Source organism: Nymphaea colorata, chromosome 8 (genome assembly GCF_008831285.2).
Source record: "Nymphaea colorata isolate Beijing-Zhang1983 chromosome 8, ASM883128v2, whole genome shotgun sequence".
NCBI lineage: Eukaryota > Viridiplantae > Streptophyta > Magnoliopsida > Nymphaeales > Nymphaeaceae > Nymphaea > Nymphaea colorata.
The window spans coordinates 19,189,183-19,202,520 of NC_045145.1; the positions used below are offsets into that span (position 1 = coordinate 19,189,183).

The 13,338-nt window shown below is 36.2% G+C and overlaps 1 protein-coding gene across 1 annotated transcript; it reads right to left on the minus strand.

The window, feature by feature from the left end:
* Window positions 1-5,723: 5,723 nt before the first annotated feature.
* On the minus strand, window positions 5,724-11,996 carry LOC116259584 (protein trichome birefringence-like 4). Its single transcript, XM_031637439.2, has 5 exons — window positions 11,218-11,996; window positions 8,742-8,919; window positions 8,441-8,634; window positions 6,350-6,508; window positions 5,724-6,219 (listed from the first exon to the last, which is right to left on the minus strand). The coding sequence occupies exons 1-5, from the start codon at window positions 11,994-11,996 to the stop codon at window positions 5,892-5,894; spliced, it is 1,638 nt and encodes a 545-aa protein (XP_031493299.1). The 3' UTR covers window positions 5,724-5,891.
* Window positions 11,997-13,338: the final 1,342 nt, after the last annotated feature.

The following is a 13,338-nucleotide window of genomic DNA, read 5'->3' on the forward strand; positions in this document are numbered from 1 at the left end:
AAATTGATGTCCGCATATGGATGAGCGACGACGAATGACAGGTACGTGTTTGGCAGTGAATCATTTTACGTCGGAGAATATCTGTACTTTTGGGGTTTAAAACTTTGCAGTTCTAGATTAAACTGAAGTTGCGGAGAACTACTCACATTTTTTATGCCTTGTATGATGAATATACCTTTCTCAGTATCAGAAAGATAGTCGAATCATTGAAAGGGCATGTTTGATCTATCTGGATAGGGCTTGTCAAGTTTAATTGAAAGCACTTAAGAGAGTAAATCAGATCCAGGTCGGACTCGGGGGCTGATTTATGCTGGTCTTCCCCTGTTTGGAGAAGGCGTAATTTGATGCTCTCAGCAATCTATACGTATTGGAAGGAAATATCTTCAAAGCTTCCTATCATGCATGTAGTAGTTCTTTTTCTTCATATATTGTTTGAGTATGTTTTATTCTTGAGCAGGAGGGCTTTTATATTTAATTTTTACAGACCCAAAACGCCTTCAATATTGTATTGCGCCTTTTAGATGAGATTTGTGATGAAAGTTAATGCAAAATTAATGCAGCTGCCTTTATGAAGAAGGTGAACGGTTTAACTTTTGGGTTCTCCAAAAGTTCTATCGTTCCAAGACATGTGCCCTATTTTAAATTTCAGTTTTTTGTTTTTAATATGGTCATTATATTTTCAGTTTTCTGTTTTTAATATGTCCATAATGACCATAGTGGAGTTACCAAGAGTCAATGTCATTTATTTTTCAGTTTTTTCTTACATGTATATATATGGCCCTTTGGGTTGGCTAAATGTGTGAGAAAAAGCATTTCAAGTGTGCTCCAAACTTTTAGTGTTGTGTGCTCTTATCACATGTCATGCCTTTGTGATCACTTGTAGAAACAAGTGCTCGATTAGTGTGTTGGTTTCTTGTGTTGTGTCATTCACAGGAGCATAAGAAGAGGAAGTGTAGACAGGTCATTCCTTTTGCTAATAGTGGTATCAGAGATAGGTCGATTGTGTTGTCGTGATTGTTGGTAAAAGTGCAAAAGAGAGGCCTGCAAGGTAAAGTCTGCACATAACTTGTTCGACAAAATTTCTGTGAGAAATTTTTGTTCATTATGGCTAATGGCATGTCCACTTCAAATGTTTTTCAATCGCTCATACCGGTATTTAGTGGTGATAATTATAGTTTTTGGAGCATAAAAATGAAGACCTTCTTTTTGTCACAAGATCTTTGGGATTTAGTTGAAAATGATTATATAGAAAGTGCAGAGAGCTCAAAACAAGGAGAAAAGACAGTTGAATCAAGAGAGCAACGAAAGAAGGATTCAAAAGCCTTGCTTGTTCTTCAACAAGCTGTAAGTGAGACTATCTTTCCTCGAATTGCTGGTGCTACTAGTTCAAATGAAGCTTGGACTATTCTCAAGCAAGAATATCATGGTGATAAGAAGGTAATGACAGTGAAACTCCAAATCCTCCGTAAAGAGTTTGAGACATTGTTTATGAAAAACAATGAATCAGTCCAAGATTTTTTTTCAAGAGCTTTCATAATTATAAATGAGATGAAAACCTTTGGAGAGGTTGTTAGCAACCAGAAAATTGTAGAAAAAATATTGAGGAACTTACCGCCTAAATTTGATCATGTGGTTACGGCTATAGAAGAGTCTAAGGATTTGACTGCATACTCTGCTAATGAATTATTGGGTTCTCTTTTAGCCCATGAACAAAGAATGAACAGGTCAACTGAGAAAAGTGTTGAACAAGCATTCCAAGCTCAAGTCAAGTTGGATGACTTTAGCAAAGAGAGAAAGGGAGCAACTGTACGAAAGAATGCATATCGCGGGCGAGGTAGAGGTAACTATCGTGGACGTGGACGAGGAAGATTTGAGGCAGTTCGAAATAAGTCAGAAGGAGGTGATACTAACAATCAAAAACATGCCCACAAAACAGGTATTGTGTTTTTTGCAAAAGAAATGGTCATACTGAAGCGTATTGTTGGGATAAAGCAAAACAACAAGCTAATGTAGTGGAAGAGAAAGCAGAAGATGGTAACTTATTTTTTACTCATACAGAGTCAAATGAAAATATTGATCATATATGGTTTTTAGATAGTGGATGCAGTAATCATATGACAGGAAAGAGAGGCTTGTTTTGTGACATTGATGAATCGGTGAAGCAACAAGTTCGACTTGGAGACAACAAAAAGGTGCAAATTGATGGTAAAGGCACAATTGAGATATCAATTAACGGTGGTACTAAAAGGTTGGTACATGATGTTTATTATATACCTGGATTAGCATATAACTTACTAAGCGTTGGACAGTTAGCACAAAAAGGATATTTAATTTCATTTCATGATGATGTATGTGAAATCAAAAAGAAATGTTCTACCATGCCACCTATAATAGTGCACATGACAAAGAACAAAATGTTTCCAATCGAGCTTTCACACTTTGATGCATATGCCTTAGTAGCAGACATGAATAAAGTGTCTAAGTTATGGCACTTAAGATATGGACACTTGCACTACAATGGACTGAAGTTATTGGAGCAGAAAAAATTAGTTGTTGGTTTACCTCATCTTACCAATAATGAAGATATTTGTGAAGCATGTGTGTATGGAAAACAACATCGTCTTTCATTTCCAGTTGGGAAAGCATGGAGAGCAAAAACTCCTTTAGAATTAGTGCATGCTGACATTTGTGGACCAACAAGAACTCCATCTCTGAATAATAGTAGATATTTTTTACTATTCACTGACGATTTTTCTCGCATGAGTTGGGTGTTTTTTCTTGTTGAAAAATCTGAAGCCTTTGAAAAATTCAAGGAATTTAAAGTGTTTGCAGAAAAAGAATGTGGGCGACCTATAAAAAAATTTCGTACTGATAGAGGGGGAGAATTTTTGTCAAATGATTTTGACAATTTTTGCAAATTACATGGCATACATAGACAGTTGACTGTAAGAAAAACTCCTCAACAAAATGGAGTAGCTGAAAGAAAAAACCGTATAGTGGTAGAGATGGCTCGTAGCATGTTGAATTAGAAGCATCTTCCAAATGAGTTTTGGGCTGAAGCAGTAGCTACAGCTGTGTATCTTCTCAACATATCACCAACCAAAGCAGTCTGCAATATGACTCCATATGAAGCATGGTGGAATAAAAAACCTGATGTAAGTAATTTGAAAGTTTTTAGATGCATTGCCTACTCTCTGCTTGATTCTAGTAGTCGAGACAAAATGGATAAAAAGAGTGAGAAATGTATTTTTGTGGGTTATAGTAATAACTCAAAAGGTTATAGACTATACAATCCAGTAACAAAGTCTTTAATTATTCGGCGTGATATCATTTTTGATGAGAATGGATCATGAGAGTGGACAACAATAGAAGATCAACATATTCCATTTGTTGATTCAACTTCTCACTCAAATGCATCAACGTCAAGTGCTACTCATTCAAAAGAGACCAATTCAGATCATGAAGAAGATGTCGAAATAATTACAGATGAGTCTTCTCCACCAAGAAAGGTACGATCTCTAGATGATATATATGATTCTTGTTCATTTGCTTTTATGGTAATTGAACCATCATGTTATGAGGAAGCATGTGGTAAAGAAGAATGGAAAAAAGCAATGCAAGAAGAGATCGATACAATTAAGAGAAATGATACATGGCAGCTAGTAGATTTACCACAAAGAAAGGAACCTATAAGTGTGAAATGGGTTTACAAATTGAAATATAATGTTGATGGAGATGTGCAAAAATACAAGGCCAGACTAGTCGTTAGAGGGTATGTACAAAAATATGGCATTGATTATTTTGAAACTTTTTCTCCTGTTGCTCGTTTTGAGACTATTAGGCTAGTATTGGCACTTGCAGCTCACTTAAAATGGAAGGTATTTCAATTTGATGTCAAATCTGCTTTTTTGAATGGTGCTTTAGAAGAAGATGTGTATGTACATCAACCACAGGGCTTTGTCATAAGTGGACATGAGAAGAAAGTGTATAAGTTGAAGAAGGCCCTTTATGGCCTCAAGCAAGCACCAAGAGCATGGTATGGGAGACTTGACACATATCTTCACAAAAATGGGTTTCGACGTTGTGAGAGTGAACCCACATTATACTTAAAAAATGAAGGCATTGATATGCTTGTGGTATGTGTTTATGTAGATGACATTATCTACATGGGATCAAGTGATGTGCTCATTCAAAAATTCAAGGACAGTATGATAAGTGAGTTTGAAATGACAGATTTGGGTTTATTGCATTTCTTTTTTGGTCTTCAAGTTGTCCAAACAAATAATGGTATTTTTATCTCTCAAGAAAAATATGCATTAAGCCTACTTAAGAAGTATAAAATGTTAGATTGCAAGTCGTGCTCTACTCCTATGAATGCAGGTGAAAAGTTGACTTTGTCTGATGGGACTGCTAAAGCCAATGAAACATTGTTTAGAGGTCTAGTTGGTGGCTTGTTATATTTGACTCATACACGACCAGATATTTTATTTGCTGTCAGCTTGGTATCCAGATTCATGCACAATCCATCATTACACCATTTGGGGGCAGCAAAACGTGTTTTGCGTTACATCCGTGAAACTACTAAATATGGAATTTGGTATAAATCAAATGTTTGTTTTAATTTACTTGGTTACACTGATAGTGATTGGGCAGGAGCTGTAGATGATCGAAGGAGCACAAGCGGTTATGTCTTTACACTTGGATCAGGTGATATATCATGGTGTTCAAAGAAGCAAAGTACGACAGCATTATCATCTTCAGAAGCGGAGTATATTGCTGCATCTGCAGCTACTTGTCAGGCAATTTGGATGCGTCGAGTTTTGGAAGATCTTGGTCAAAGTCAAACTGAAGGGACACCAATTCATTGTGACAACAAGGCAACTATAGCAATGACAAGAAATCCGATTTACCACGGACGGACAAAACATATTGAACTTCGTCATCATTTTATTCGTGAGATTGTTGGTAAATGTCAAATTGTGTTGAAGTATTGCTCAACCAATGAGCAAGTTGCAGATGGATTTACAAAGGCACTTTCATACCCAAAATTTATGAAGTTTCGGTCTCACCTTGGTGTTTCAGACTTTGCATTAAGGGGGAGTGATGAAAGTTAATGCAAAATTAATGCAGCTGCCTTTATGAAGAAGGTGAACGGTTTAACTTTTGGGTTTTTCAAAAGTTCCATCGTTCCAAGACATGTGCCCTATTTTAAATTTCAGTTTTTTGTTTTTAATATGGTCATTATATTTTCAGTTTTCTGTTTTTAATATGTCCATAATGACCATAGTGGAGTTACCAAGAGTCAATGTCATTTATTTTTCAGTTTTTTCTTACATGTATATATATATGGCCCTTTGGGTTGGCTAAATGTGTGAGAAAAATCATTTCAAGTGTGCTCCAAACTTTTAGTGTTGTGTGCTCTTATCACATGTCATGCCTTTGTGATCACTTGTAGAAACAAGTGCTCGATTAGTGTGTTGGTTTCTTGTGTTGTGTCATTCACAGAAGCATAAGAAGAGGAAGTGCAGACAGGTCATTCCTTTTGCTAATAATTTGCTTTGATACTTGTCCACATGAAGCGGTTATATGCGTAAGAGAAGAAAAATCCAGTCCAAACAAAGAGAAGAAAAATCCAGTAACAGAAGACAACGGCCTTTCTTTTTTTTTTTTCAGAGATTTTCTTTATAAACAGGAAATGTAGCTCACATACATCAACTTTCGAAGAGGAAGACGGGAGGAAACAAGAGAAAAATTAAAAACAACACCAGTCTCAACTACCAAGGAGATATTTGGACAATGAAACCGATGGTAACTAAACAATCCAAGACTTCACTTCCCTTGTTGACTACCGTCGATTGTCGATCCTTTCTCCCAAATGCTTGGCCTTGCGGCTATATCATTACTAGCTTTGCGTATAGGAGCTCGTTCCATGCATCAGGAATTCCGGGCAGACACCAGTGGATGCAATCCTCAAACTTCTCAGGCTTTCTCGTCTCTTCCTCACTCATCTTGTGCTTCTGCTTCCTGTAGACGGAAGGATGGCCATCCTTTCTATAAGCCGTCATCTTTGTTACGTTCACACACGAGATTGGTGTCCTCATTTCGCCCAGCAGAGAGTCCACCACCCTCATTTTCTCTGGGTACGGCTCGAGATGAGTATCATTCGTTATGGGTTCTACTTCATTGTGACAGCGCCCACCGGTATTCCATTGCCCTGCCCTTCGTATTCCAAAGATGAAAAAGAAGAGGACTGTAAATTCTACTGGAATTTTGTTGACAGAATTAACACTGAGCAACATCTGCAAATGATTTGGAAGATTTAAAAAGAAACAAATTAATAGCAATTTACCTGTAATGTTTACTGGAATATCCTCTAAAGAAAACCTTGGTCTTCTTTGGATTCACGTTCGCGTCAACCCATTTGGCCCAAGTGTTAAGTGCAATTCTGTAAGCGCCAACATGCTCCATCATCTCGTAAACGTGTTCTCCTACTCGATAGTAATTCTTCCTGCAGGAGTTTGACATGTAAAAATGCTCTTTTCTTCCACATAATGAATAAGCAGAACGACCTTCACATCAGTCTGTCACTGAAAAAGAAGGTATGCAGCTACACAAATACTTTTAACATTTAAATTTTCATTTTATTCTTCCAACATCCTAGGCCTATATGGTTTATATAGTTTAAAAGCAACTTTCATATATTACTCCCTTCGTTACTCCATCCTTCCCATTTTATCCAAATCGTTCCATGATAATGCAAGTCAAGAGCCGAATCTTGGTTTCAGAGACACTTTCATTTAATGCAGCATCATATTAGTAAAATTAAGGCGGTCAGTTCTTTATATTTTGTTATAATTAACCATAGAGCTGTGATTTTCGAGTCCAAAAGCCTAGTAAATTGTGTGTGTTCTTTTTGATGTGCAATTGAATTTGAAGAGCCCAGAAAGTTCAACCATCGATCTTAAGATTTTTAGAATATGTGCACTGAAAATAATATTTTTTCTATTGATTCTTTGGTTTTCCAACATAGAGATCACATTCCTCAAGTTAGTTTTATGAAAAATTACTCATACATAGGTTATCCCCATACCTTTTTTAACATTCAAAATTTTTCTCCATTCATGGATCGTATTGCAAGCCTTTTAACGAAATCAAATGGTTTCAAGTGTTCAATTAATGGCCTTTAATGTCATCGAGAGATTTATTGGATTTAGGAAAAGTGAAGGATAGATTTGGAAGACTCGAAAATAGAAGGGCAAATTACGAAAATAGCTGGCTAGGTGGAGAATATTGAAAATTTTCCATTTTAAAGCATATAATTAATTATTTGAACGTATAAATTAATGTGATTTTATGAAGTTCATGTTTGACCATGTAAGTTTCTTGTATTTTTTTTCTACTATAAAACTCATCTACACATTGCTATCTAAAAACTTTTTTATTGAGACATAAGGACATTATTGGGTAGCATTAAATGCTAGATCGAGTACTCAAATTAAACCTGTGGAAGGTTGATGAGCGAATCCTGCTTTCAAGCCAAGCTGATTAATTCGTTAATCTTTAATCTTATTTTAAAGTACCAATAGAAAAGTTTAGAGAGATTAATAAGGAATTGAACTAAGAGAAATGAAGATTATACTCAACTAACTCAGCTCTTCTATAGAACACATGTGCTTAAATTCGGCATGAAGTATTCTCGAAAGTGGCACAATTAAATTACTCTGAAAGTGGAAGATTTCAATTTTCTTTATTGAGGTCATATCAACCACAGATCTCTCACATCATATTGAAGATGCATTTATTAGTTTTTCTTTGATACGATGTAGAAAACTTACATTCTTCAGGTCATCCATAAAGGAGATTTTCCGAAAGGCTAAGTGAAAGTATTAATTTTTAAAGGCGATAAAAGTAATCCCATTAGAAAGAAACTTCCCTTTTTTTGAGGTTATATCAACTACAAAAAAATTAGTTGGTGCTATATTTTATTTATTGGCTTACGGGTCAAACAATGCTAAAACCAATAATGGAGATTTAGTATAGAGGTAAAGTGTTAAAACGACTCGTGGGTATGTAGGTGAAGTGTTTCTCTTAAGTGATAAAAATACAAAACTCTTTTTTCTTATTCAAGTCACATGTTTATTATATGTATTTTTTCATCTAACAATTCAATCAAAGCTGTCAACTTGAAAAATATTGATGACTGAGAGAAAAACAAAACTAAAAAGGTGTAAACTGACAAAAATGCCTATCACTTTTCTTTAACCATCAATCACACATGATTAGATGGTTAGGTGCTAATATATATATAACCAACCTTCTTAAAACTGATTCATATACATTGCTCTTTGCCATCGTTATAGAATTAAATTAGACATGTACTTTACATTAAAATTAAGAGCGTTAGAGATATCATATATAGCGCGGGTGAAAGGATAATTACCCGTCATTCGTCTTGGAGGGAGTGAACCAGTGACCGGAGTTGAAGATCAATATATCAGCGTGCTGGTAACGGGGGGCGACCGCTGCGATGGTGTCGAGCCTCACCGTTGCCTTGATACTCCCGTTGGGCAAAGGAGTCTTCAGTTCCTCGACCAGAAAGGGAGACCAAAAGAACTCGATGGTGCAATTGTAGTCCTGTACCGACCACCATGGTGGAAAAGAAAATGGGAAATCAATAAAGTTCAGTATGGGGAAGAGAAAAACGGGAAGTTTTGTCTTTCGTCGGGGTTCTCTGAACCAACCAAAAGGCCGTAAGCAGTCGATCCAGGCGGGCGACGCACTCCGACTATCTTCTTCTTGCCCTGCACGGCTTGCCACAGGACACACAGGAGAGACTTCCACATGTTCCGGCCCAGGGAGTCACCGACGAACACCACGTGCTTCCCCCTAAGCCTCTCCAGCATGTCCTTCCCGTCTAATCTGATAAACAACGCCGACAACATTGCAGAAGGAAAGAGTCAAATGCCTTCCCATTCCCATCAGGTAGTAACTTTCTTCTTGCAATATGACAATCAGTGCCGATCATCGTTCACCAGTTTTTGTTTGAATTCCGGTAGGTGCCGGGTTTAATCCCTGCCACCCGTGGTTAATTTCCCTTGGCATGACAAAGCCTAAGAACGTGATGGTTTGCCATTCAAAGCATGCTAATTCAATCACGCATAAGCTGTTATACTCAAATAGGCTTACACACACACACACACATATATATTTTATATATATATATATATATATATATATATATATATATATATATATATATATATAGGGAGAGAGAGAGAAAGACAGAAGCAGATAGACTGAGAAGTTGACAAAAACAAGACCCATAGGTCAGGATAAAAAACAAGAGGCTTAGGTCAGGGATAAAAACTAAACTCTTTGATTGTGACTTTTAAAGTGTCTTTTTCTTTTCTTTTCTTTTTTGGCAATATAACCTTATTGATAAGATCTTAAGAATGAGTTGATGTAAAAACCAAACCGTAAGGTCAAGGTCATAAGCTTGACCCTTTAATTTTTTGTTAAAAAAATATTTTTAATAAAATATAAACATCTTAATATATTTATAAAAACTAGTTTGACATAAACATGCTTTGATTTAAGTTGGTTTTATGAAAAATTTGGAATGTTCTATTACCAAAATGTTGATGTTATGAGTGCTATTCATTTTTGGTTATTATAAAAGCACTGTTAAAGTCCAAAAAGTGATCAACTTATTTTATGTTTTGTATTAACCTATTCTTAAAACAATATCTGTATGTTAGATTGCCAAAAAAAACCACCTTGAACATCATCGTCAAACCGTGTGGTTTTTGTTTATGACCGGTCTAGTTTCTACCAATTTCCTTATATATGGTCTGGCGCTTCAAATGCACCAAATCAGTCACTCAAACCTGTGGATTTATCAAATTCTAGAAGACAATCACATATTGCAAGTATACATGCAGTGATTCCACGTAGGTGTGCATGAATTAAAAAAATATTAAGCAGCTTCAACCATCTATGCATGAAAAGAGAAAGGTAGCATTTGATTATACGTACAACAGGATGATTTCAAGTAAATTTAGCATTAATCACCTTAACTAATGGATTTCAGCAGATGATTATGTTGATTAATCTAAATGTAATATGTAGCAATGAAAACACAACAATAAATAATTAGGCGAGAAATGGGGTTAGCATATTACCTAGTCGATCGTGCCACCGCCTTCCCACCGTTTCTAAAGGATAAAAGAAATAGGGAAACAAAAGAAACTACTCTTGAACTGAGAAACCTAACCACGTTGGTTTAGTCTGCTTACTATTCCCTCCCAAATAATGGTAATTGTAAGGTTTAAAACACGTACTAAAAAAAAACATATGTTCTAAAAACACTATTATTCTTTCTTATTTTATAGAACATGCATGGTTGATTATGACTTTTTTTCCTAGTTCTAAAAATCTAATGTTGGACCAAATCACACCATTTTTCCCATAACCAAAGCATAGTAATCTTCAAGTTTGTCATTTAGAAACTTGCGTTCCCTTAATATAATGTTCTTCCTATGACATGTCATTTTATGACGATCTTTCTTATCCATGTGAGTATGGTTAATTAAATCACCTCCCAACAGTATACTAACATATATATATATATATATATATAAAGCATGATATACCTATATATTGTATTGCCTTTGTATTATAGTTAACTGCATGATGACACCATGTCACCGAATTTCCCAATAACACTTCAAAAATTGTCTAATATAGAAAGCGATCTACTCATGTGAGAGCCATATGCAACATGCTACATCGATCCACAGTTTAACTATGTTTTGTTTATTGTCATATATATTTTATACGAGTATTATATGGTGAAAATTTTATCAGGTGACAAAGTTATACATCTCAAGAAAATCTAGGTAAATTTTTTAAAAATTTAAAACATTTAATAAAACATGAAAATTATAAAAAATAATAAAAAATATGAAAAAACGTGAAAAAACAAGTATAATGTTAGACCAAATCACACCATCTTTCCTATAACCGAAGCATAGTATTAGAAACTTGCGTTCCATTAATATAATGTTCTTCCTATGACATGTCATCTATGACGATCTTTCTTATCCATGTGAGCTTAATATATATATATATATATATATATATATATTAGTCATGAATCATCCGCCCTAAAAAGGAAAGCCTTCAACAAAAGCCAACCGACGCCATCTCCCGCTTTACCTTGGAATTCTGCAACCATGTGGTTGCCATCTCCATTTCTCATACAGCCGCTCAGGCCGGCCATTCATGACACAGCTGATGGACTGGTCTACGAATGGGCAAGTCGCCGCCGGGTAGAGAGGGAAGGAGTCATCCCTCACCCACCTCCCATCAAATATGTCACATTTTTCCTTTCTTCTCTCACCTACACCAGTTGCCATCTTGCCGGAGTTGGTCGTCTCCCAAGGCTTGTTTTGAATTCCCTCGGGATTTCTAGGGGAACTAGTGCCAGCATCGCCCTTGCTACTGGCATTGATGGACCTAAAGCTACCGACGGCAGATTCCATCGCACTCTCTTGCCGTTGGGTGGCCTGACTGCTGTATCTACGGCGAGGTGCAACTACAATGTTTGGTAGCTCAACTTCGGTTTTAGAAGCGGAGCTTGTTTCGCTCGTTTGGGTTGTCGTGTACTCGGCAGAAACTACACTTGCTTCTGTTGGACCCACGGTGGCGGTAGAGACGAAAGGGTTGGCTTTGAGAAGTATGTAGGATGAGAAGGGCAACAAAGAAGAAGAAGAGGAAGAGGAAGGGACAGGCAAGATCGTGCTGGAGGAGCTGAGAACGTGAGAGAACCAAGCGGGAGTGTTCATCGGAGTGGTGAGGACATGGAAGACGGTGAAGAGTATGAAACCAATCATGAAGGCGTAAGAAGTTGCGACTCCCTTTCCGGTGATGGAAGGAACGCCCTTGGATTGCTGCATGATGAGCACGGCGGAGGGAGCCTTCTTTCCTCCATCCATCGCTCGCAGCCCCAGGAGAAAGAAAGAAGCACATTACTTATATACATAGAATCGTTTTGTTTTTTTCTTCGACGTAAAAGAAAAAATGTTATGCGGCGATAGAACTGTTTCCTCCTTGCCACAGACGACCCAAAAACATTTAAAAAGGCTACTGAAATTTATATTTCTTTGCTGTAAACTAACTATTTGAAAAAAAAAAAGTAAAATTTTCCTCGCATGATGAATAGGGGAATATTAAGACATGCTTCATTTGTTCTTAAGGTTAATTCCAAAATCCAAGTGAAAATAGGAATTCTTAAGCATGTACTATCTTGCTCATTGTTTTTCAAATCCAACTATTCAATTGAAAGCGAGTATCGCTGAAAAGGAAAATGACCTAGCTTGCTTAATTACCAATTTAATACACAGATACTTGCTTAATTACCAATTTAATACACAGATATTTGATAATCTTCTTTTTCTTCTAGCACTTCATTATAATCAAAGCCAATGTTGTAAAAAGCATATCATAAGTCATATCGGTTTGACTTTAAAATATATTGTATCGTAAAATATCGTAACGTATTGTAACTATATCGTATTTTAAAAAAATAATTAAAAATCTAAAAAAATCATAAAAAATCAGTAAAAAGTGAACAATAATATGTTCTTCAAAAAAAACATGTTTTACAGAATCATAAACTTATTATTGATATAAAGTTATGTATCATTACTTCATTATTCATGAACATTAAAATTCATAACAACATGTCAATATCAATCTACAAAGCACAACAATGAATATAACTATAAGTACATAACATATCATAACTGTATTGTAATGTATCATATGATACAGTGCATGTATCGTATTGTACGAGAAGCCAGCAATAATAGGAAAAACAATACGTTAACTCAGATGATGAGCTTTGGGGAAAGCGAAATGAATAGGGAAATTAACTGAATTTTATTGAAGGAAAGCAGATTACAAGGCATCCATCCATATACGCCATAAAATGTAAAAACCACCAAAAGCCAACTACTTTTAGCTCGACAACATGAGACCACTCAGAAAGCTGATGCAGATATCGATACGGCAGTGCGGAAGAATTGTTGGGAAAGGACAAAAGTTCGCCCTCAAGTCTCTACCTTCTTTCGTCCATGTGGATCGGCGCTTGGCTTCGAATCTTCATTTCCCTCCTCGATCATTCTGTGAGTATCGCAAGCAGGGGGAGGCAGAATCCCGACAGTATACCAGTGATTACTAAAGAACAAGGGAAGAGCCGGGAAGAGTCCCATCTGGAAAAGAACATATTGTTGAACTACAAAAGCACCAGTTAAATTAAACTTTACCGCAACGATG

What these genes read in the sequence shown, in the direction of transcription:
- LOC116259584 (XM_031637439.2), bottom strand. Translation starts at nt 11,996, where the DNA reads ATGGATGGAGGAAAGAAGGCTCCCTCCGCCGTGCTCATCATGCAGCAA. An exon ending in CCCTCCAAGACGAATGACGG is followed by an intron (nt 6,509 to 8,440) that starts GTAATTATCCTT and finishes AAACTCCTGCAG; the next exon opens with GAAGAATTACTATCGAGTAG. An exon ending in TATTCCAGTAAACATTACAG is followed by an intron (nt 6,220 to 6,349) that starts GTAAATTGCTAT and finishes TGGAATACGAAG; the next exon opens with GGCAGGGCAATGGAATACCG.